The sequence below is a fragment of the Gossypium hirsutum genome, chromosome D02 (genome assembly GCF_007990345.1).
Source record: "Gossypium hirsutum isolate 1008001.06 chromosome D02, Gossypium_hirsutum_v2.1, whole genome shotgun sequence".
NCBI lineage: Eukaryota > Viridiplantae > Streptophyta > Magnoliopsida > Malvales > Malvaceae > Gossypium > Gossypium hirsutum.
The window spans coordinates 68964682-68989743 of NC_053438.1; the positions used below are offsets into that span (position 1 = coordinate 68964682).

The window sequence follows — 25062 nt, forward strand, 5'->3', positions numbered from 1 at the left end:
TATAGTTTAATATTTCCAAAGTAGAAAGGGGTAACAAAGCTTAAAAAACTACCAATAATTTGTTAATAACAGGATTCTTAATGCGGTTATAATTAATTACCTTAATCGATCCATGTGGCACTTCACATGACGACGTACCAAATAATGGAGACATTGACCCGAAAGATTGGCAAAACATAAATATCTAAGATAATCTAAACTTAAGTTGGTAAAATAAATAAAATGGTCAAGTCCTATATTTAAATATTTTTATTTATTCTTTATTATAATTTTTTTATTTCAAGAATAATTAAAAAAAGTGATTAACTTCATTTTAGCTGTAACCTATTTTGTCCTACTCTCAACTCGCACCCCTCCATGCTTCCAAGACGGTGGGCAACTTGTTTCGTCAATTCATCAAATAAATAATAATATCATAACAACTTTTATAAAAAATAAGGAATAATAACTTATTTGGTCCTTCAACTTTATAAAATTCATTTTAGCTCTTTATTTAATTTTTCACTTCTTTAACTTTTGAATTTGAGTTGTTTATCAAAAATTTTAAATATTTAAAAGTTTAAAAATTATTAAATTAATTATTAATATTATTAAAAATATAAGCATTATATCTTTAAAAAAAAGTAATAGCTTATGTGGCATACATGTACATTTCAAGTCAGTAAGGTTAACTGACGTTCTTCATCAATTTTGGGATGATTTGTCAAACAATATAAGTTTAAGGACTAAAAAAATAAAAAAATAGAGAACTAAAATATTTTTTTTATAAAATCGAAGGACCAAATAAATCATTATACCAAAATATAAGTATATAACTACTAACAAGTAGCGCATGTCAATATCGTGGGTACCATCCATGTGCGTCAATTATAATATCTATATATTTACATAATGGTCCTCTTATAATTATTTTACATACAATTTTTTTTCAAAAAATTCTAAATTTTCTTCATAAGAAAGATTCTAAAATTTAACTAACTACTTTTTTGTATGATAATAATTAGTGTTTAATTAGTTTTACTAAAATAGTATTTAATAAAAATAAATATTAAAAATATTAAAAAGTAGAAAAAGAGATTAAATTTAGCTTTTCTTTGAAATATGTATATTTATGTTTATAGTATAGCTTAAAGTTGGGAACTTTACTAACATGTGTTAAGTGGATTAATAAGGAATATTTTACACTAAAAAATATAACTCGTGTTTGAATCTTAGAAATAACATTCTCGATAAGAGCATTCATGAACCAGGAAAGGAAAAAAAAGAAAGTGTTATTTGGATCTCATTTTTCTAATTGAGTTGGTTTCGTATCGAATTGATTTGTGATACCAACTCAATCAACCATGTTATACATAATATTGTTTTATTAAAAAATAGTCTTTTAAGTAATTCTTTTCTTCAAATTTATGTCGAATTAGCTCGTGACATGAACTCAATTAATCACATTATATGCCAATAAATATATGTAAGATTAAGACAATCGTTTTGTGGAAAATAGGGTTTATATTTGAGTTAGTTAAATAAATTTATAGAAGTGAATGATAAATACCGTACTTTAATCAGTGGTTGAAAGCTCGATCCTTGTCTTAAATATGAAACAACATTAAAATTTATGATCAATATATACTCTTTTAATGAGCTTACAGAATAATAGACTCGCTCTAATCCAAAATCTTAGGGGGCAATAAAGTAAGGGAAAGGGAAAAGGAAAAGGAAAACAATTTCCTCCATTAGGAAAATGAGATCCAAGTTGACATGAAATTGAAAAGGACAAATGGTGTGATTAGAGGGAAAGGGTGTGCGGTCATTAGAACACTAGAAAAGTGTAATGGATGTGACATCAATGGCTTTATTGAAATTTGGGGTATTGGCTTCGTAAGTCCAACTCACGTGTCTTTGAATTTTGGTTCACTCGCTCAACGAATATCTCTGCCGATGGATAAATCTGTTTACGTAAAAGAGTCTTCCACAACACAACCATTTATTCTTTATTATAATTTAGTTATTCTTTATTATTTAACTAGTAATTTAGATTGAATTGATAAATAATCAAAATTTATCTCAAACTTAATAATTAAATCTAAACATTGGGCTTGCAGACCCGACTCCACTAAAATGAATTTTTTTTCATTTAAGTCTTTCAAAAATTTTAAAATTTTAAATTAGTAAAAGTAAATTATACTGTGATCCTTAAAAATAATAAAAAATTAATTTAATCATTTAAAAATTATAAAAATAGAGACGATTAAAATAGTGAAATTATTTTTTTCTATCATAAAAATGAAAATTTAATTTCGGCTCCAAAAAGATTTTATGACTTCGCCCTTTATCTAAACCTAGACAAATAATTGAACCCAAAGGAATAAAATGCTTTTTGAGTGTAAAATTATTTGGATAAAAACATCTAGATTTAATGGTAAGGTGGAGGAGTTTGGAAATTTTAAAATTTTAGATTTGTTTCATTTTATTAATCGATAATAATTAGGAGCATAAGAAGAGAGCCAAGTTCGAGCCTCGGCTTTTTGCCATTGTATTCGCTTCAATTTTTTAATTTTTATACTTAAAAAAAATTATTAGCTTAAAACATGATTTGGCTCTTAAAATATATTGTTCTTTGCACTTTAGTACTTAAAAGTTTTTTTTAACTCAAATTGGTCCCTAAAGCTACTTTTGCTAATGAATTTAATCTAATTGACATTAATGGTGTTAAAATTGATTGACATATTTCCCAAATAAAATGCAAAACGTGGGTTAGGATTAATATCTATATATAAATTCAAAACATTGAAAATTATAAAATATCTCAATATAATTTTTAAAAATTTAGAAAAATTATAAATGGAGAATTTAGTTAAATTTTTAGAAAATTTCAAAATTTAATATCTATATAGTCTAGAAATTTGAAATATTTAAAAGTTCTATTTTTCGCAAAAATACCAAAAATATATATTGAAAAATAATTAAATAAAGAAAAATAAAAAGAATATAAATTTTAATGTATATATATATACATTTTAGGAAATAATAATAATTATCCTCAAAAATATATTTTTTTGCAAAAAAACAAACAACATATAATTTCTAACTTTTTATTAAAAACTAAAAGACTGAATTGATTAATAGAAAATAACATTAGGTATCAATATAAAAAAAATCAAGAAAAATAATATATTTTAGAAATAAATCATGGTTTAGGTCAATTTTATTTTAATTTTTCTAAATTTATGATGTAATTATTTTGAATAATTTTTCCAGCATAAGGTTTGCTAACCAGTCACCACTACAAGAGAAAAGAACCTTATTAATAATTAATTTTCACATATTTTCCAATTTCCCTTCATTCATTCGTTGCAGTCAAATTCACCAAATAAATACATGAGTTTGAAATTTTGGTAATATAAATTCAAGTCAAAGCTGTAGGGTTTGCCTTGCTAGCTCCGTCATTGATATACTCAAACCCTCTGCTGTCCTATTTCATCAATGCTTGACGACGACGACAGAATCAACCACCCCTTGCCTACACTTTGAACTTTGTAACTCAAATTTAATAATTTATGAATATCATCCAAAATTAATTTTAAAAATAAAACTCATTTAACTTTGTTTTAATAATTTTATTTTTTATTCCACAAATAAATTTAAAAAAAATTAGCATGTGTCTTTTTTTTAAATATTATATTATATTTTTATAGAACACTTGTTAATCTCAACTCAGCTCGAGTTTAAAAACTCCATTGGCAGTGTTATAAATATTTTAGTCATTGAGCTGTTAATTGTCATTAACGCTGTAACGATAAGATGACGTGGCACGTTAAATCATCATTTCAAACAAAAATTTTAGGTTAATTTATATAATCGATCTCCATATTTTTTTTTCGTTTTTGAGCAATTTAATTTTTTTTATTTTATGTTCTTTAAACTTTATTTTCTATTTTTTTTCTTCTCACTCTGTTTTTCTTCTTTCTTCATTTCTTTTAACGTAGTTTTTCTATATTTTCCATCTGCTAGAACTAGTCCCTATACTTTTATTTTTTTGAACAATTTAATTTTTTCGAGTGAGGCGAGCCTGTGGACTAGTTTTAACAAATGAAAAACATAGAAAAACTATGTTAAAAAAAACGAAGAAGGGAGGAAAACAGAGGGAGAAGTAAAAAAGAATGGAAAAAAAAAAGAAAAGTTAAAATAACATAAAAGAAAAAAAATAATTACTTAAAATGAAAAAAATATAGGGATGAATTATAAATTTTAACTTAAAATTTTCATTTGAAATGATGATTTAACATGTCACAGTATACCATTACACCGTTAACAACTCAGTAACTAAAATATTACAACACGGTAACGCAAGTAACTAAAACTTAACATTTCAAACATAAATGACTAAAATGTAACTTGAAGCAAACAAAAATAATTATTTTGATAGTTTACCCAAATATAAAAAATATACCTTATAAGTTAACTGATAAATAAAAATTGTATTTTTAATTAATATTTTATTATCACATGCTATAAACAATTTGCTTTTGATGTTCACTGCTTACTTTTCCACATGGTTATCTAGTTATCATGCATCCCCATCTTCATAACCAAGTGAATCATTTCATTTGCCATTTTAAAATATAAAAATATATAATTAAAAATTATTATAAAAATATTGTATTTTTAAAATAATTGTTTAAAAAATATGATAAATTTTCACCGATTTACGTATAAAATAATTTTATAGAATCAAAAGCTATCATGAATGTCACGTAATATTCTAACCTGACACTGAATCATTGAAACTGTTCCATCGTGTTTATTTTCTCATTTGTTTGGCACTTTCTCTCTTTTTTCCGACCCGAATGGACACCGCACTACCGCAGCAGTCCTTCGCCATTCTTTTTAAATTTTGGTTTGGTTGCAGTACGTAGCGATTGAAATTGGAGTGTCCAGCTTTTAGGGTTGGGGGACCAACCACAAGGCGTTGAAAGCCGCAAGAGCGGTGCATGCTTGTGAGTTAGAAGCTTAGAATTTGAATTCCCATGCTCTGTTTTCTTTATCAATAATACTTTGATTGTTGGCATTTTATGTGAGCCAGAATCTGTAAAAGCAAGAGTCTTTTTAGTCAATTTAGTCTCCCCATGCGTAGCTGTATTTGTGGATCAAATCATAAGTTGGGTTGGTCATGGTTTTGTTTGGGTTCAACTTAGGGTGGAGATTTTTTTTCTTCAATCTTATCTTTCAATTCGTTGAATATTCGCATTATTGTTCTTTTACCACAGATTTGGCACAAGTCCATGTGTTAAGGAAACGTGTCAGCGAAAGCGTCATCAATAGGGGATAAAAAAAACAATCATATTCAAAACAGTCCATGTTAACTTATGTGTTGAAAATTGTGGGTGGGAACGTAATTATTATAAGATCCCGAAAAGATTAAATAAACTCGTCAAAGTTTATACCCCTTGCGACAAAGAGAATCATACTCATTATTTGTACAAGTTTTTAAACAACAATTTTTTGAACAATCTCATTATAGTTTCTGATCATATATTATATTTTTAATACAATGCCCAAAACTACCTATAGCCCCTCCTCAACTCATAAATAGGAGAATAATGCACTTCAGCACACTCGAACCCACGTCCTCTTACATTGACAATAATATCAATACCAATCGAATTAAGACTCAATCAACTTTTAGACTACATCTTTTAGCTTCATTTTCTTGACGTTGGTCTATCTCAAAGTATTCTCAATTTAAATTAAGTTTTCATCCAAAAAATATGTGGCTCATCAATGAGAAAAGTAACACTACCAAACAAACTATTCTTTCTCTCTCTTCATATTTTCCTCGACAACGATATCATATACCCATTTCTTAATTTCCTTCCATAAAATATAAATTGATATATTAATAATTCGAGTCATATCGCATTTGACATGTTTATTTGCTTATTAATAGGGACAATTTTTTTTAAAAAAAATAGAGAATCAAAATTTAATTATAAAATTTTGAAAAATCAAAATATAATTTCATTATTTATTTATTTATAAATTTGTTAAATTTGAGGGATTAAAAATATTTTTGGTTTTATTTCTGAGGGGATCATAGTGAAATTTTATTATATTTTAATTTATTTTATATTGTTGTTCATATTCGTGTCCTACTCTTTATCTTATTTAATTGTTTTTTTTATTTGATGTCGTTTTCGTATAACGTAATCTTAAATTACCCCATCTAAATACAATCATATTCACCTCATAATTACAATACTGAAATTAGGAAAACCCATTATAGGCAAGAAAATTATGTGGTTTGCATTTTATATATATAAAAGATACTATTGATAACAGAATTTAATATTTATTTTATTTCTTAATTAAAAATTAAACCTATGTAATTATATAATAAAAATATATTATATATATTATGTTAAAAATATTTTTTAATTAATAACTTCATTATTTATATAAGAAAAGCCAAATATCAAGGAGGACTTCAATTGTTGTAGGGGTTGTAACACATGTACTTGTGTGTCACGAAACTGTTCTCACATCACCTCGAGGAAGTGAACTTCACCAAAAACTCAACTTGGAAGTAGCTTGTTGTAGAGGCCGCAACACATAGCATGGACGTTGCGACACTGAGCTTCGAAGTCACGATTCAAAGCTCTCAAGGTTTTGACTCTAAGCTCAATAGATGAAGTTGTTGAAACCAGTGGCTTGTCATTTCAGTCGTGACACCAGCAAGGGTGTGTCGTGACAGAGCCTCCCATGCCCCCTTCGTGTCAACTACCATGGGTGTCGTGATGCTAAAGCCTGGGTGTCTTGACACTGAAGTCTGACAAGTGAAAAAATTATAAGGGTAATTTTGTGTCTAAAAAAACTCAATCAACTATATTTTTTTAAGGGTGTTTTTATCAATATTAAGATTTAAAAATCAGACTATTTAAAGTTTTTTTTTATGAAAAAACAAAAAAAAAACTAAAGAAGAGGAGACATCCATTTTTTTATTCCTTCAATCATTTAGATTCCTAGGTTTTTTTCTAGCTTAGACTTTATTTTGTTATTTTCTTTATTTTGCTGCACTTTGATTCACCTATATATATATAGTTACAAATTACTCAAAGATATTAACACAATTTAGGCAGCCAAAATCTTTCAATATCAGAGTTATATAGTGCTTCATTGGAGTGCCTTTAGGGTACTTTTCCTTTGGATCCATGAAAATTGGGAGGGTTCAACAACTTGGAGGATTCCATGGTCAAAAAGTGAAATAATGTTTGTGCTTATCCTAATTACATATTATATATTGAGAAATGTAATTTGGGCATTGGCTGCTAATGATTACTTGGATAATCAATATCTTTATTAATAAACAAATATATATGATGCTCACATGTTTAATTAATGTAAGGACCATTTACTTGGTAAATCAAATATATCAAATGAAGTCATCCTTTCAAATAATCATAATAAAATTTAAATTTGTCTTTAATCTTAGTTCAATTAGCATGAGTATTATTATCAATGTAAGATGACACAAATTTAAGTGTACTGAAGTGCATTATTTTTTTATTTATAAATTAGAAAAGAACTATGAATAATTCCAATTAGCATTATGTTAAAAATAACAAATATTATTAAAACCTATAAAAATTTTATTTTAAAAATTAATGATAATTAATTAATTTTATCTGCATTACCTCTATATAAAAGGAAGTCTAAATACAATGAATTTTCCTAGTCACCTTCGTGCTGTAGTCTGTCGGTCCATTTATTTTTGCATCCATACTGATATTATATTCAAAAAGAGGATAATAATAATAATAATAATAATAATAATAATAATACAACTTTTTTTAGACAATAGTGTCCCGAATCAAGAGATAAAGCCTTTGAATTTGATTACCCTAAAAAGTCAAAGATTTAGATCCTACCCCAAAAGTCTATTTACTCTATTCTCTACCCATACTCATTAGTTTCTTATTTTTTTAGGTTAATTACACCATACATCCTTAAATTACAGTCCTCATTTTAAATTGATCTTCAAATTTCAAAATGTTCTAACTACATATCTAAACTATTTATGTTATATCAACGAGGTCCTTTTTATTATTAAAATCATTAATTTAATTGTTAAATGACAAGTCAAATCTTATGTAGTTAAATTTAAATAAATATAATGTTGTCACATAAATTTTAAAAGTAAAAATAAAAGAAAAACAAACGATAAAACTTTTGTAAAAATTTCAAACACCTCAAAATTAATTTTTTTTAAATATTTACTTCTATAATATTCATTTTTTTCCTTCAAATTTTCATTTTAAAGTATGTCACGTAAGATCTGACTTTTATTTAACAATTAAATTAACAATTTTAATAACGAAAGGACCTAATTGATATAAACTTGATAGTTTAAGGTTATCTTTAAAATGATTTGAAGTTTAAGAAATAATTTAAAATAAGGGTCATAGTTTAGAGATGTTTGGTGCAATTAACTCTTTTTTTTTAATTTGGTAATTGAATTTAGAGTTTGCTGTTTTGATAAAATGAATTACAAATGAGACAAAAGAATGCTTTATTTTTATCTTTGAATTATATAACAGGAATACGGGTTATTCAATGATATGCAAGGGCGAAGTTAGAAAATATTTTTAGGTGTCAAAATTAAATTATAATTTTTACGATAGTAAAAATATAATTTTACCATTTCAATAGCCTATGTCTTTATAATTTTTAAAGAATAAATTAAATTTATATATTTTTACTAAAGACTATGCAGTATTGATAACCTTATTTTATATTGTAATTCATTTGTAAAACTTAAAAACTTTATAAAATAAAACAATTATTCAAGTTTCCAAGTTGGATAATAAAAAATTAAGAAGGGAAAAATTCTTGGACTGCCTATGGAAATATATGGCCTTAAGAGTAAAAACTGGATTTTTTTTAGGTTTAAATTAGGCCCAATATTTACAAGGTCTTGCACGAATGAGAGTAACCCAAATTTAGCCCATTTGCTTGCCTTTTAATTCATCTCTTATCATAATTTTCATTACTTTGTTTAAAAGTTGCCCTTTGTATTAGACATGATTATGGGTCGGGTCATTAAACCCGACTCGAAAGTTCGCTTGGAAAGTAGAAGGTTTGGATAAAAATATAAGTCCTAAAAATGAGCTTGGACAAAAAATAACGTCTATTTAGAAAATGAGTCGGGCTTTAATTAAGACTTGTTTAGCATTACTTTTTAAAAGTGTTTTTAGGGTCAAAAGTACTTTTCAAGCAAGAAGCAAGGCTAAACAAACAATTTTTGGAGTCAGAAGTACTTTTGAAAAGTGTTTTTAAACCTAAAAGCAAAAGCATTTTTTTTAGCTTTTGCTATTGACAAAAGTACTTTTGGACCAAATGACAATTTTAACCCTTATAATATATTTTATATAATATTTATATTTTTATGTAATTATTTTCCTATTAAAATTTATTTTATATTTATAATATTATATTTTTAAATTTTTATTGGTTATATTTTATTATTTAAAATATAGTTTATATATTCGAATTAAATTTTGTGAATAATTAATTTTATTTTTCTAAAAATATTTAAAATTTATATTTCATATATTAAAATATTAACAAAAAATTATAATATATTATTTTTTATATTCTTAGTAAAATATCATAATATTAACTAATTTGAACATTATTTAAATGTATGTTTATTATTTTATAACATCATGTTTAAAATAGACATTTATTTATCAAAAGTACTTTTTGACAACAATACTAAACATTTAAATATTAAACCAAACTTTTCAAAAGTATTGCTCAAAATCATTTTTCCACAGTACTTTTTAAAATCATTTCTCAAAAACAATGCTAAACTAGCCCTAAGTTTTTTTTGCTTGGGCCAGACCCAACCCGAATTTGTAAAAAAAAAAAAGAAAAGAAATTGTTGCTTTGCTACCATTTCACTATTATACTGCTACTATTTAAATTTCTTAATTTTTTTAAAATAGATCTTTTAAAATTTAAAAAAATCTACTTATGATGTTATAATAATGTCAACATTGCCACATGTTATTGTCAGAAAGTGTAATGTGTACCACACTTAACATCGTTACAAAAAAAAAAGAAAGTACTAAAACCCTTGATGGAATAAAAATTCAGATATCAATTTGGGACAAAAAAATCATAAGTACTAACTTGGGAGAAAGTGACAAGTTCAAGAGCTAAATGAGTAAATGTTGAGAGTTAAATTTTTTAGAATTAAAACTAAATTGACATAATTTATAAATATCGATGGTTATAGTTGCTATTATGTCAATTTTAAAAGCTACTATTGTTAGTCGATCGATAACCAAAAAAGAATTGAAAAGTTGGGTGAATAAATAGGGACCATTTTATAATTTTTCATAGTTAGGTGATCATTTTGTAACTTTTCATAGTTAGATGACCAAAAAATAATTTACTAATAGTTAGGTGACTACTAGTGTAGTTTATCCAAATATTTTTTATAACAGGTCCGAGTCCGACACACGTGTGACTACTAACACATAAAGGTGCTCATTGGTCGGGTTGAGCTTAAGTATGATATTAATATATTTTATGCTTACTTGAGCTTGATCCGACCTGAAATATGGGTCTAAAATTTTACCTAAATCTGCCCATACTTACAAAAGACTAACTCAAATCCATATTATGCTCACCCATATTATTTTTAAATTTTTTAAAAATATTTATATTATATTATTCTAATATTTAATAATTTTATTTTATATAATCATTTTAATATTATTTTAATGTTTATATTAAAATATTATTATATATTTAGTATAAAATTTTTTAATATATTTTAAATTACATAATGTATAAAATTAATATAATATAAAATATTCTAAATGATCAACTGATAACCCAACCCATTAATAGGTCTACTAAGTGAGTTGTGTACTATCAGTTGTGAACTTCAGGTTTCCACTTGTCACTAACACTATGTTTGGTTGAGTGTATTGACTATGCCAATACACCTTAATCGGTGGGCCCCACCTAATCTCTCTTTTTCCGTCGTTTGGTTCAATGTGTTTCTAATACGTGTGTAATACAATACAGATCTAATCGGTGAAAACCACCGATTTGTAATACAACCCTTTTGCTCAGATTAGGTGCTGCATCGTTTACCCTCCCTGTTTTACCCTCCCGATTGGCTTCCCCATTCCGTCGCCTCTTCCTTCGTTCTACCTTCTGTCGATTTGCTCAAGTTTCGATCGATATTAGGGTCCTCTGTCTCTCAACCTTTTCTTTTCTTTTTCTTTACAACTAGTCACTCTTTCGATTTGCCTTCTCAACCAGCCGACCTTTTTCTTTTCTTTTTCTCTGTGTCACTCTTTCGATTGCTCTCAATTGGTGGGTTTCCAGGTTACTGCTACTGGAAGGTAAAGGTTTCTAACTCTCTTTTGCTCTCAATTATCCTGTAATTGTTCTAACTCTCTTCTTCTCTCTGTACTGAGTTTTAATGGTTGTCTTGTTAGTGTCTTCTTCATTGCACTTTCAGGGCCTGATCTCTGTTTCTTCTTTCTCAGTTGATGTGCAACTTTACATAAACAAGCCTGAGCCCCCCATTGTTTTACCCTTTTTTCTTTCTATGTTAGGGCACAAGACATTGGCATGCAATCTGATGCAAAATACATTTTCGCCTAAACTTCCTAGCATGTTTCAATCCGTGTTTGTCATTAACTGTGATTATGTAATTTGGAACTTAGGTTGAGCATCTCCATAAATGGCGTCTCCCCTTTGTTCTCTTTTCCTCTTGTTTTCTTTTCTGACCTTCTAGTTAGCCACCTAAGTAAGATACTTCCATATTAAAATTTCATGTAAAAACGCTTGAGTTTATTCATGTTTTATTCTTTGTAGTCTCACTCTCTACATTAATTTGTGCAGTTGTTGGTTTACTCCATCTATTTTGACTGGTTAATGTTTCTTTGAATCTTCTGAGCTGAGGTGATTAACTTAAAATTCCATATTTCAATCAGTTGTTCTTTTTCTCAACTTTTAGGTGTTAAAGGAATTTACTCTTCAAAAACAATTGAGGGTGCTACTCATTTTTTGCATCACCATTCAAGCTACTTGGATGCAAGGTATGAATTATAGGTCTAATTTTATTTAATTAATTAATTAGTTTTATTGTAGAATGCAACTTGTAGAAAACTGTAATTGATGTTGTCTTTGACATGCATATTAGTTGGGAATAAAAAATGAGTATTAGTTGTTCGTTCGAATCTTATTGGTGAGCTTTGCTACTTAAACCCAACTGAGACTTTTTCTTTTATGCTGGACATTGTTGCCAATACTCAAAGATAATGAATGAAATGTAAAGACTCCTAATGTTATGCAATCATTTTATCTTTTAGGACATATCTTAGATACGTGGTAGTTGAAGAAACTATTTTTCTTTGAACTCCATATTGCAGCCTTTTAAGAATGCTTTCTTCATTTTTATTATCATTATGTTTTATGTATATAAACTCTAAATAGTTGTCTGTCTCTGTTATCATTGAATCCCTTTATTATTTTCTTGATCATTTAGTACAGGAAGATACAGTGCTGGGATTATTTTTTAATTTCATCGATTTTTTGCTTATTCCTAATTAAATCTTGTAAATATGATAAATAGCGATAGATAAAGAAAGAGGCGATTAGACTTTAATGGCATTTTAGCATATATGGTTTTTGGTGTAGGGAGGGGTAGATATACATACATTGCATGGATGTTTCTACTAAGCAGTGGACAAAATGGATCTAATCTTTGATCCCTTAGCTTAGATGTCAAAATTTGTTGCCTTGAGTTCAAAGTTTTATTTATATTTTATATGTAAAATCCCCACTATTTCTCCACTCCTTTTTCAAACCATATCTATTTAAAGGTGTAAGAAAATTTGGTATAGAAAAGATTGCAGTGATGTAAGGGACCGCCATTCCTTTAGAGGCAGTGGTGATAATGGTAGGCTTTGCTGAAATATGCCCAAAATTGACTCAACCTCATAACATGGTAGGCTTTGCTGCAACAAAAGAGTCATAGTTTAGAACAATATTTTCCAATGGAACATGCTAATTGTGCAGAATTATGCATAGATACCTGTTGGTAATCATCCTTTATCTGAATCAGTTTAATCCAGCAAATTTTGATAGGTAGAGGGATTACTGATCACATCGGCAATTACAGTTAGAATTACATTATATTCAACTAAGCAAAGACACCACTTGTTTTATAAGATTACTAGCATTTCCTTAGAAGAATCATCGAGCACCTGCAGCCCCTCTTTCTTGTTCAAGACCATTTTAGTTATATGGTCAACAGTTGGTTATCCTCCCTTGAAATGTTATTGATTTGTATTGATTTGTTAGTGAGTAGAAGATGAAACTGGAAATTGTTGCAATTTGTTTTGATATTGTTATTGATTTGTTCTGGAAATTGTTTTGATTGTCTGCTGGAAATTGTTCTTGATTTGTTAGTCAGTACAATGTGAAACTGGAACTTGATTTGTTCTTGATTTGTTAGTCATTGATGGCAAAAAAAGAATAAATAAGGATAAATTTCAATGACAAAAATAAGAGCATAAGCATAGAGAAGCTATCATGAACTCAAAACAACATTACTCTTCAACCTTACAACAGTTCAGGGTAGAAAAACATTGTCAACTTGACACAAATAAAATCAATTCAGTGAATGCACTATTGCACATAAAACCCTACCTTCTTCTATCTATACTTAACCAGTACATAACCCTCCTGGTTTCCCATAAAAGGCTAAGCAAGTCTGGCAGTTGGTTCAATTATATATAGGTATATAATATTAGAGGGACCAAAGTTGAAATTTAACCATTTTGTAAAATGAAGAAGAAGAAGAAGAAGATGGTGAGAGAGCCACGTGTGAGCAGTAGGAAAGTCATTTGGACATTTCTTTTATATATAGGTATATAGATTTTATTTTTGATCAACTATACCCCTTCCCTTCTGTATATATTGAATGCCTTCTCAAAATTGATTCTGTTACTTCTTTGTTGTCGTGGTTCTCATCACAAAGTCCTCATGCTGTAAAAATATATTTCTCATACGTATACTCTTTCTTGCTTTAACTCTTCCTTCAACATGTCTACAAATATACTCTTTCTTGCTTTAACTCACCCTAAAAATCGTTCCCAATAATATGAATATATGTTAACATTTGTATAAAATGAATTATTAATATGTAAATTTAATATACATTTACAATATTATGAAAAAAAATGAATATAAACATGTAATTTATTTTAAATCAGATCATTATATCATTCTTCAAAAAAATCATTATATTAAATAGTGTAAAAATATAAATAATTGAGACATAATATTAATACAATTTTCTCAAAAATTGAATCACAAAGATAAGTGACGTAAATATAGAACAAAATTAGTATTAAAATAAATATAATATAAAAATTAATTTAAATACAACATAAAAAATAAAACCAGTAAAGTAATGTAAAAACACACACACACACAAATTGCATAGTTAGAAGAAAGATATGTATATCAATAAATTGCTATTACGTGTTAAATAAATAAAATAAATTATGCCCCTATAACAATTTTCAAATTTGTTGATGTTATATTCTTCGTAGTTGTTATTTTAATCACTATAAATTTGTCCTATAATGCTTTATATTGCCATAATTTTAATAAAGTTGGAACATGATTTGGATAGGTTATGACTTAAATGTTATTTCTCCAATTTGGAGCTTTTTTGAGCAATAACATAGGTATATAAATTGGTAACAAAGTTGGCTTTTGCCAATAACACAAAATCCAAAAAATGATAAAACTAAAAAAATACAAACGTTGACACCTTATGTTAGACTTTTTCCAATACAATAAAGGCAATTATGTCAATTAAAATGCATAACATTAATTACAATTATTTTATATGACAAGTCACACACTATAAATAAGATGAATAGGAGAAATTTAAAGAAAATTTCTTTTTCCTTTACAGAAAAATACTAACCACATTGTATGATTGATACAATCAACTAATTTCGTAAAGTACTATTTTAAAGGTTTGGAGGAGACTGAAATTGCAAAATAAACTAATAAATTATTTTTAAATAAAAATATAAAATATAAATAAATATGTATGATTGATACAATCAACTAATTTCGTAAAGTACTATTAAGCGAAAGCATGTTTGTAAATAAAATTGGTTCTACTTTCTTTGATAGCAGTGGCACTAATAATGGTTCAGTTTGTTTTCAAGTGTCGATGTTTTATTGATTGTGTCTTTTAATTTTAATATGTTGCAGTAATGGCCCATCTGCCTTTAATTGCACAACGTGAGAGGCGTAAAAAAATTGGTATTGCATTGACACTATGGTTGGAAATCTGTAGAATTGCGATTTGGTTCTTATTTAGAATGGGTGCCAGCCTTAGCCTACAGACTTATAGACCAAGGATTAGGTCTTATACCTTAGATTTTTATGCAAAACGGGATTATGTGAAAAGACTTGTATATGCTAGTGATGAGACTTGTATTGAACAAGTTAGGATGAATAGAACTGCCTTTTTTAAACTATGTGAGATGTTAGAATTGATAGGGGGATTGAAGTCGTCAAGAAACATGCTTGTTGATGAGCAAGTAGCAATGTTTTTACATATCATATCCCATCACCTGAAAAATCGAGTTATCAAGCATCACTTTAGAAGGTTCGGGGAAACTGTTAGCAGAGCATTTCATAGTGTTTTAAATGCTGTCATACGCTTACAAGATGTGTTATTTAAAAAGCCGGAGCCAATTACAGCGGATTCTTCTGACACAAGGTGGAAATGGTTTAAGGTATTAGACTGAGTTTTATATATAGCTTGTACAACATTTAGTTGACTTAGATTTAAATTAGTATTCTAACTCAAGGTTTTATATTATGTGATATAGAATTGCTTAGGTGCTCTTGATGGAACCCACATCAAGATTAGGGTGCCAACAGTTGATAAACCTAGATATCGAACGCGAAAAGGTGACATAGCAACAAATATGCTAGGTGTTTGTACACCTGAGATGCAATTTGTTTATGTTCTTCCTGGTTGGGAAGGTTCAGTTGCCGATGGACAGGTGCTTCGAGATGCCATTAGTAGAAGACATGGTCTAAAAGTTCCTCATGGTAAAGTGTATAGTTAGAGGAATTTGAATTATTCATTAAGATCAAACTTTGTGTGCTGAATTAATCATTTTTTAAAAAAATTATTTTATAGGTTGTTATTATCTAGTTGATGCTGGATACACAAATTGTGAGGGATTTCTTGCACCATTTAGAGGACAGCGATATCATCTGAACGAGTGGCGTCAGGGTTATCAGCCAAGTTTTCCGCAAGAGTTTTTTAATATGAAACATGCCTCAGCACGTAATATTATTGAAAGATGCTTTAACTTATTAAAACTTAGATGGGGAATACTTAGGAGCCTATCGTTTTATCCTGTAAGGGTGCACAATAGAATTATTATTGCATGTTGTTTGCTCTATAATTTTATTCGAACCCATATGAGTATTGATCCCATTAAAGCGGAGGTGGGAGAAGGATTACCTACTAATGTGGTGGATGACGATGAACCGAATATCACAAATATTCATCCATCGGATGCTTGGGCTACTTGGAGGATGGAACTAGCCAACCAAATGTTCGATGAATGGCAAGCATCTAGAAATTAGTTAAGTTTAGGGACAAATTGAGTTTGAATTGATTTGTTGATGTTATTTTATGTATCTAGTTTATGAAACTTTGGTGGTGTTTGATTAAAATTCTGTATTGTACTAAACTTTGTTGAATTCTAATTTAATTATCTTTTCATTCAGCATGTGTTATAAATTTAAATTTAGTATTGAACTAACGATATCATATTATAAACTGTTCACCTTTTGATTCATGATATTAAAAATAGTAAATAATGTTAATTTTTTTTCTTAAGATAAATATGTCAGGTGTTCCACAATCACATGCTTCTTCTCAAGCTTCTCGAGGAAGCAAAAGAAAATAGGCTCCAGAAGAAGATGCAGCCTTGGTTTCTTGCATGGTGGATTTGCACAATGTAGGAACATTTAATGCTGATACTGGGTTCAAAGCTGGTTATTTGAACGAGCTAGAGAAAATGCTAGAAAAGGCTTTACCAAGAGCAATGTTGAAGGCGAAACCAAATATTGAATCTCGGATTAGGTGCCTAAAAAGGGAATGGTCAGTCGTCTATGACATGCTTAATGGCCAAAACAATAGCGGTTTTGATTGGGACGAGCATAGGCAGCTCGTTGTTGCTGAAGATGCAGTTTGGGAATCCTATGTAAAGGTAAAATGTATTTCAAGTTTTTTTTTTTACAAAACTTATAACTAATATGATTTCCTCATTTTTTTAGAGTCACAAAGAAGCCTCTCAGTTCAGACATCGTTCTTTCCCTTACTACAACCAGCTTACTGCCATATACGCAAGAGATCGAGCGACTGGGAAAGACGCTCAAACAGCTGCTGATGTTCTTGAAGAAATACATGCTGAGGATGTACGTACTACAGATATGAATGAAGAGAGAAGCACATTCTATGACTGCGAAGCTGACGTCTCTTTAGACGACATGGATGTTTCTGGTACGGATTCGCGATGAGATAGAGAATAAGGGGGTTCCTCATCTTCAAACAAGAGAAATAAGAAATCTGATGCTCGTGATAATGTGTATTCTTCATTTGATGAGGCTGCCACTTTGTTGGCCAAAAACATTAAGGCCGTTGGCGATCAAATCAGTAGGAGTATTGCCTCCGAGGTGGTAGTTCAGCAGAAGTCAGAAGAACATCAAAAGATGGAAGAGAAAGCTTCAAATTTATATTCAGCCTTATGGTCAATTGAAGGTTTAACCGACGATCAGCGGTATGATGCTTTGAGTAAAATTCCCAATCATCCAACTCAAATGATCGTTTTCTTTAGTTTACCTTCTGTTGCCCGATTGGAATGGGTCAGAAGATTTCTTTCTCACCATTAAATATCAATGTTCAAACTTTTTGATGCTGTAAAACTATATAACATATGGATTATGATGTACAATTTCATTTTCATCTAACCTTTTCTTAATATAAGTTAATTATGTTTATGCAGAATATAATTCTCAAGTTATATATTGATTTTAATAAATTCATATAAGAACATTTTATTATTAAGAATTTTATGAAATTATATATCACTATTAAATTATATTTAATATTAATTATTTTAAATTGTATAAATTCATATAAGAAAATTTATTATCAAGAATTTTATGAAATTATATATTATTATTAAATTATATGTAATAATTATTATTTTAAATTATACAAATTCATAAAATATAATTTATTAGTTATAATTATTTTAAATTTTATTAAATCATATATTTTAATTAAAATATATTTAATATTAATTATTTTAAATTTTCTTTTATAATATCATATATTATGATTTGAGTAAATTCATATAAGAATATTAATTATTAAGAATTTTATTAAATTATATATTTTAATTATAATATATTTAATAATTATTATGTTAATTTATATTTTACAGTATCATATATTATGATTTGAGTAAATTCATATAAGAATATTAATTCTTAAGAATTTTATTAAATTATATATTTTAATTATAATATATTTAATAATAATTATGTTTAAATATGATTAAATTATTTATTATTGATATTAATAATAACAATAATAATAATAATTTACCAAAACAAATTTCTGCTAATTATTAAAAATTTTATTAAATTATATATTTTAATTAAAATATATTTAATAATAATTATGTTTAAATATGATTAAATTATTTATTATTGATAATAATAATCTTATTAAAATTTAAATAACAATAACAATAATCATTTACCAAAACAAATTTATGCTAAGGGTATTCTAGTTATTTTAGTTTTTTCTATTATGCTATTATACCTCTATTCCATTCAATAAAACACAAGATTACTATTACGCTTCTATTCCATTACATTCAACTAAAGATTTGATTTCTTATTACAACTCTAATCCAATACACCTTTAATCCAATAGAGTAAACTTCTAGACTCTGTGTGTTGGATTAGAATAGTTAAGTTATTCACCAGTTTAAGTATTGTCTGGATTCGAGTTAGTGTTAGTATTTATCCGCACTGCTGTTACCTCTTTGTTCTACTCTCTTTCTTCGTCCCCAATTGTGCTAATCCTCCGCTTCCTGTAGGCGATTAAGGCTTTAATTCCAGTTTTATCTGCAAATTCCGAAATTCATGGATCTAACGAGCGAGGTATCCTAGTTCTTTCTTTCTCCCAAAATTTTTAATTTCTTTTTGTGTAATTGTTTTATTATTTGGTATTATGGATTGAAATATCAACGTTGTTCGTTTGGATTGTAGTTTCTCAATTAATTTAGGATTTAATTTATTCATTTTCTGCTTTGAAGAATGGATAGTAGTAGCTGTTTAGTTTAACTTAAAAAAAAATTCTTTAGAACAATTAGGGTTTGCTTTATGTCAACTGAATACTCAATAACTATGGAGTTTTGAATGTGTTTAGGTGGGATTAAGGTTGCTTTTTTCTCCAATTAGTTCCCACATTATTGTTCGGACGGCATGGTAAGTTCTTAGCTGAATGAATCACTTTGTAGAAACTTGTCAATCTTGTCACCTTTGATTATGAGTCTGTTGCTAATTGTTGTGAATTGGGTTTAACAGTGGGGACTGTTTTACCTGTTTACTCAACGTTTAAAGCAATTGAAAGCAACGATGAAAACGAGCAGCGAAAATGGCTTCTTTATTGGACAGGTTATCATTTCTGTTGCAACTTTTGCTTTGGCTTACCGCTACTTGGAATTTGACTGTCTCTTTATCTCTTGTTTAATGTAATTCAAATTCTACAACAGATCTTCCCATTAATAGCTCATTGTGACTATTGACTCTTCGTAAATCATAAATATATTCTTAAGTTAAAAAATTACAAGGAATTTGTTTTTAATGGGAAAGTTAATTTGGAAACAACAAGCGTAATAAAGTACAAAAATGCAACAGCCATATCAGATTTGTGTAAACGCAGTGCAAAACTGATTTTGTAAACATCCTATTGACTTGACCTTTTGAGTTTTAATCTGTTTATTTGTGTGCAGCAATGTATTGATTGGTTAAGTGGCTTGAAAATGGCTTGCATATAGCTGCTGCATATGATTTATAATCAAAATAAATTATTGCAATAGCATTATTCACCTTTGTTTTTACGTCATATAAGTTCTAATTTTTGCTTGCAGTTTATGGATCTTTTAGTGTTGCTGAAGCGTTCTCGGACAAACTCTTGTCCTGGTACCTTTTCCTAAACCTAAATTTTGCATGTGGCTTTTGTTTTGGTGGTGCTATGTCTTTTGATTCATAGAATCGTTTCACATTTCATAAGGTGCATTTCTTGCGTGTGGTTGATTAAACTTATTGATGATCTGCAGTGAAATACATATTATCCTGATTTTCATTTTATAGATTCCCATACATTGGAGCTGAATTATTAAGGCTTTTTTAAAAAAAGAAAGAAAATATTTGCTTATTTATTTCGATATTGTTTCATCATTTTTCTAGGTTTGGGGCATTTTCTTTTAAGTGTTGCTCCAACATAAGGAAGCTCATTTTTTTTCCTCACCAGGTTTCCTTTCTACTACTATGCAAAGTTTGCTTTTCTGGTTTGGCTTCAACTTCCATCTGCCAATGTAAGCTAAAATTTTGCTTCTATTTTCAAAGATAGGATATCTTGTTACTAGATCTTGCATGCATTGTTTTCAAGTGTATCCTTTATCAGGATACATCTTAATTAGTTAGTATGATTTGAATATTCTTAATTTTGTTCTTTCTATATGCAACCGATAAATTGAAATTATACAGTGAGCAAGGTGTTTATCTTAAGTAATTGCTTTCTAACAGGGAGCTGAACATTTGTATATGAGCCATCTCCGTCCATTTCTACTGAAGCACCAATCTAGGCTTGATAAAATATTGGGGTATATTTACAATGAATTGGTAAGATCTACAATTTTACCATGGAAGGTTATGAATTTCTAGTTTCAGAGTGCTCATAAAAAAGGAACTTGTATACTGTGGCTTATGTAAATTATTTCCACTCTTGAGCCCCTGGTTCCACCCTCTTTTCTCACATTCTTTAATTGCACCGTTCCTGTCAACTTTCATTCTTATTTCCTAAGAGAAACAAGCAATCTGTTAATTCAAGGCTGATTTTGCTGCCGAGTGCTGAATTAGATGGTCTCTATTTAGACTTGAATTTAAACGAGTAATTGCAAAATCTTAGAGTTCTGATAGATTAATGGAATTGCAGGCCAAAATCATCAGTGCACACCAAACAGAAATCAAGTTTGCAAGGCTGCTTTTTATGAAACTCATGGCATCAGGTACAGACTTGGATTTTAATTAGTTTTATTGAGTAGTACTAAACTTCATCCTAAATACGTTTAAAGTACCATCCTGTAAGTGTTTCTGTCAATTCAACTCGTTATTTTGTTTTTCTCAATCTACTACTAATAATTCCTTCTCGTGATAAATTTGATGGACTCTGAAAAGAGAAACAGATCAATAAGGGTAAAAGCATCCTTTGGTCTCACATTTTCTTTATGTTGCCAGTGAACCAGATTGGTTGCGATTATATTCAGCCTGTGCAAAGACAGTCAAATTGTTCCATTGAGGGCCCAAGAGACGCTGATTCTGATAGGCAATCTGAAACTGAAGATTGATACTGTCACAATAAGGTTAAGATTTGTTTGCATTAATATTTCTCTTGTTTTTTAGAAATTTAAGGTTCAGGCTATACAGGATAGGCGTCCCTTTCGAGAACATAAATTGCTGTATTTATTGCTCCAATGCCTTCTACTTCTTCTTGTTTTCTTTGTCCACCAAATATGCTTTCTCTGCTTCTGGAATTGCCAACATAATACTATTCAGCTTGAAATTCATCTCCTCAACCTTTTCCATTAGTCTATCATTTGTAAACATGCCACTGCAAACATTTTTTATGGTTTCCCAGCTTTCAATTAATGGTAAACCAATAATAACTGCTGATCCGATACTGCCCCATGCTATAGCAATGACCGCCCAGAATGTGAAATAGCCAACACTAAACTCCCCTGCATTCGAATTTTGTGTTAAGAAAAAGCATGAGCTGCAATGGTTTAGATTCTATTTCTGCTGCAAATATAATTTACCTGCAGGAATAGTGAGTAGAGGCCACAGCATAACGATGACAACTGTAAAACCAACACCCCATTTCACTATCCATGATTTGGCTGTTTTTAGTTTTTCCTCTTTCAACTCATCTTCATTCAATTCACTCTCTTCCTTCTCCACCATTGTTATCTGCCTTGTGGTGTCCCAGGTATAGTTTTGAGGCCATAAAAGACTGCACAGTGCATGAATGGCTCCACCTGCAAGTATGGAAGCCAGGTTTCCGGCAAGCATCGGTGCATTTCGACCGGTTGTGTCGAGGTTTACTCGGCCATATTCAATGCTTGCCACCGATAACCAAGTGACAATTCCCAAAATGCAACCGGTAATCGTCCCTACAATGGCCCCAACAGCATTTGCTTTCCTCCAAAGAAGCATAAAAGCAATTGGGAGAACTGCTGAACCAATAAGCACTCCCATGGCAAGATACATCCAACCCAATGAAACTCCAGCCTTGTTTAATATTACAGCAAACAATCCCATGAAACATCCAAAGCCTACCACAACAGCCCTTGAAACACTCAGGATTCTCTCCCCACTGGCATCTGGGTTTATATAGGTACGGTAGATATCATATGTGCATAACGAGGAAACAGCAATTAGCTCAGAAGAACCAGCCGATGTAACAGCCCTGCTCGCGTTGAAACAAAAAAACAAGAGAATGGTACATTGAGGTTTATCCCAGTAAACATGATCCATCAGACCATATTGTCATACAAAATTATTGTATTTAGGTATTTACATGTCTCTTAAACACGTGCATACTTTTGTGCATGAGATTTTGTGTTTGAGAGTTGCGTGCTGTTGACAGAACTTTGAGAGACTTGTCAATGCTAACAATTCTGAATTATGACAAACTTTGAGAGACTTGTTTATGCTAACAATTCTGAATTATGACAAACGGCACGACGGATATAAAGGTAGTGAGAGAAGCAGAGTGCAACTTACATAAATAGCATGGTAAGTAGAAGTACGGATCCTCCTTTTCCCATCAAAGCTATGGCAGTAGCAGGAGGAACCAGTCCACGGCTTGCCTCGTCAGCTGTTAGTGGTAGATCAAGGGCAAGGGCTCCAAGACCCAATGATGTTGCCAAAGAGAATGGCACAGCAAACCATACAAGCCCTCCCAACAAATACCCTTTATGAGCTGATGAAGGTCGAGCGGCAATGGCACTCACCCAATATCCCTAAAAACTTCATGTCAGCCACCATATCACTAAATGTAATTGAAAATTAGTGTAATCGTTGGTGAAGCTTACATTGTCAACAAAAACAGTGCCAAAATTGCCCACAATGTTTATAATCCCAAAAACAAGACCCCCAGAACTCATTATTGTGAGATAAGAACCTTTGTAGTTCCCAGCAATAGGACCACAAGATTGTCCATTGTGGGAAATTGGCTCCTTACATGTTCTTAACTTGCTAGCAACTTCCTGCAAATGGTGGTGTATGATGCTGGGGCTACCAAGCTTGTCACTAGCTGTATAAACTAGGTATGCGAAGATAACCAAAGCCACATGCACTGGAATGGATTGAAAAACATTAACAAATGGTCAAATTTTAATACATGTATAGGTATATGCCTAGAAGAATGTTAACGAAACTAGATGGGACTATGAGAGCATGCATACCAATGACAGAGTGTATGTAGCTAGCCAAGAAGGTAGCTTTAAGCCCTCCTGCTAATGTATAAACAATTACCCCAAGTGGTATTAAGAAGCTAGCGGCATATATGTTCAACCCCGTAAGTGCGTTCACCACAGAACCACCACCGAGTAGCAACATCGCCGTCACGATGATATTTGTCATAAGGCAGAAAGTAAGGAAGACGAAATGTGCAGCTTTTCCCCAGCTGAGGTATGTTGAAAGAGGGAGCTGAGAGTTTAAATACGAAACAATTTCGTTTTGTATTGATGTGATAACCGATAGTGCTTACCGAGCCTTTACAATCTCGCAAACCGTATGAGCATGGGGAGCCTTCCGTTTGATCTCGATAGCCATAACACCGAATAATAGTACCTGTTGATTAGAATAGGAAATAGCGTTACTGTATAGGCAAGTTAATGATTGTTCATAGCAGCAACAAGTATGGAACTTGCCTGGATTGTAGCACCACTAGCATACCAAAAAGGTCCACTAATTCCATACTGCCAAGCAACATTGGAACTTTGCAAAATGGTAGCAGCCCATGTCCACTAGAGACACATTACAAGCATATCAGAAAAACGAAAATTGTATCAATTTGCAGATATGATGGATGGTATTTGATAGCTTACCTGCGATACGATCACGCTCGCGATAAGCCCCGTTTTGACATTCCGGCCGGCTGTATTGAACCATTCGGACGTGTGGCGTGAACCAACATATCGCTTCTCTAACCACACCTGATTACAAAAAAAAAAAATCAAATTCAACATCTAAACACACACACATACACGAACCATCCAGTATTAACATCCAAGAAAGGCTGTTGGATCAAATTGAATTTTTACCAAAAAGGAAGTGAAAAAAGCAAAAAAAGCACCAAACCCAAGAATCACAGAATAGCCAAGGCCTTGGTTCAGCACTGCTTTGCCTTCAAAGAAACTGTTTTGCCTTACACACCCTATACCTTCTTGGACATCATAGTACTTGCCTGAAAACTCAAAGGGAGGACACTTTTGGCTCATACTTTGATATTAATTCTCTTCTTTATATTTCCTTCTGGTATCTGAGTATTTATTACACACACGCTTAGGCTTTTGCCTTGTTTCATCCGATATCTGCTAAAGTCAAACTAAAACTCTCTAT

General features: G+C 30.0%; 2 protein-coding genes across 3 annotated transcripts in view; one reads left to right on the forward strand and one right to left on the reverse strand.

Moving 5' to 3' along the window:
* LOC121214586 (uncharacterized) overlaps positions 1–21912 on the forward strand; it is a 32408-nt gene extending 10496 nt beyond the window's left edge. Inside the window, exons 4-11 of the mRNA XM_041088370.1 lie at positions 19251–19314; positions 19594–19641; positions 19741–19830; positions 20307–20358; positions 20690–20753; positions 20965–21060; positions 21374–21446; positions 21676–21912. Of these exons, the coding sequence (XP_040944304.1) occupies positions 19251–19314; positions 19594–19641; positions 19741–19830; positions 20307–20358; positions 20690–20753; positions 20965–21060; positions 21374–21446; positions 21676–21785 (597 nt within the window). The 3' untranslated portion in view covers positions 21786–21912. The remainder of the gene's footprint in view (positions 1–19250; positions 19315–19593; positions 19642–19740; positions 19831–20306; positions 20359–20689; positions 20754–20964; positions 21061–21373; positions 21447–21675) is intronic.
* LOC107886978 (urea-proton symporter DUR3) lies at positions 21797–25055 on the reverse strand. Of its 2 annotated transcripts, none has more exons than XM_016811094.2 (9): positions 24765–25055; positions 24549–24656; positions 24372–24467; positions 24209–24291; positions 23904–24124; positions 23532–23794; positions 23221–23459; positions 22254–22903; positions 21797–22175 (listed from the first exon to the last, which is right to left on the reverse strand). In XM_016811094.2, exons 1-9 carry the CDS (start codon positions 24939–24941, stop codon positions 21919–21921), a joined length of 2094 nt encoding a protein of 697 aa, XP_016666583.2. In that variant the 5' UTR covers positions 24942–25055; the 3' UTR covers positions 21797–21918. The 2 variants fall into 2 exon arrangements, with proteins under 2 accessions (XP_016666583.2, XP_040945094.1); XM_041089160.1 differs by having other exon boundaries at positions 24802–24939.
* Between the last annotated feature and the right edge of the window lie 7 nt (positions 25056–25062).

What these genes read in the sequence shown, in the direction of transcription:
- LOC107886978 (XM_016811094.2), bottom strand. Translation starts at nt 24,941, where the DNA reads ATGAGCCAAAAGTGTCCTCCCTTTGAGTTTTCAGGCAAGTACTATGAT. An exon ending in CTACATACACTCTGTCATTG is followed by an intron (nt 23,795 to 23,903) that starts GTATGCATGCTC and finishes AATCCATTCCAG; the next exon opens with TGCATGTGGCTTTGGTTATC. An exon ending in TCTACTCACTATTCCTGCAG is followed by an intron (nt 22,176 to 22,253) that starts GTAAATTATATT and finishes ATTCGAATGCAG; the next exon opens with GGGAGTTTAGTGTTGGCTAT.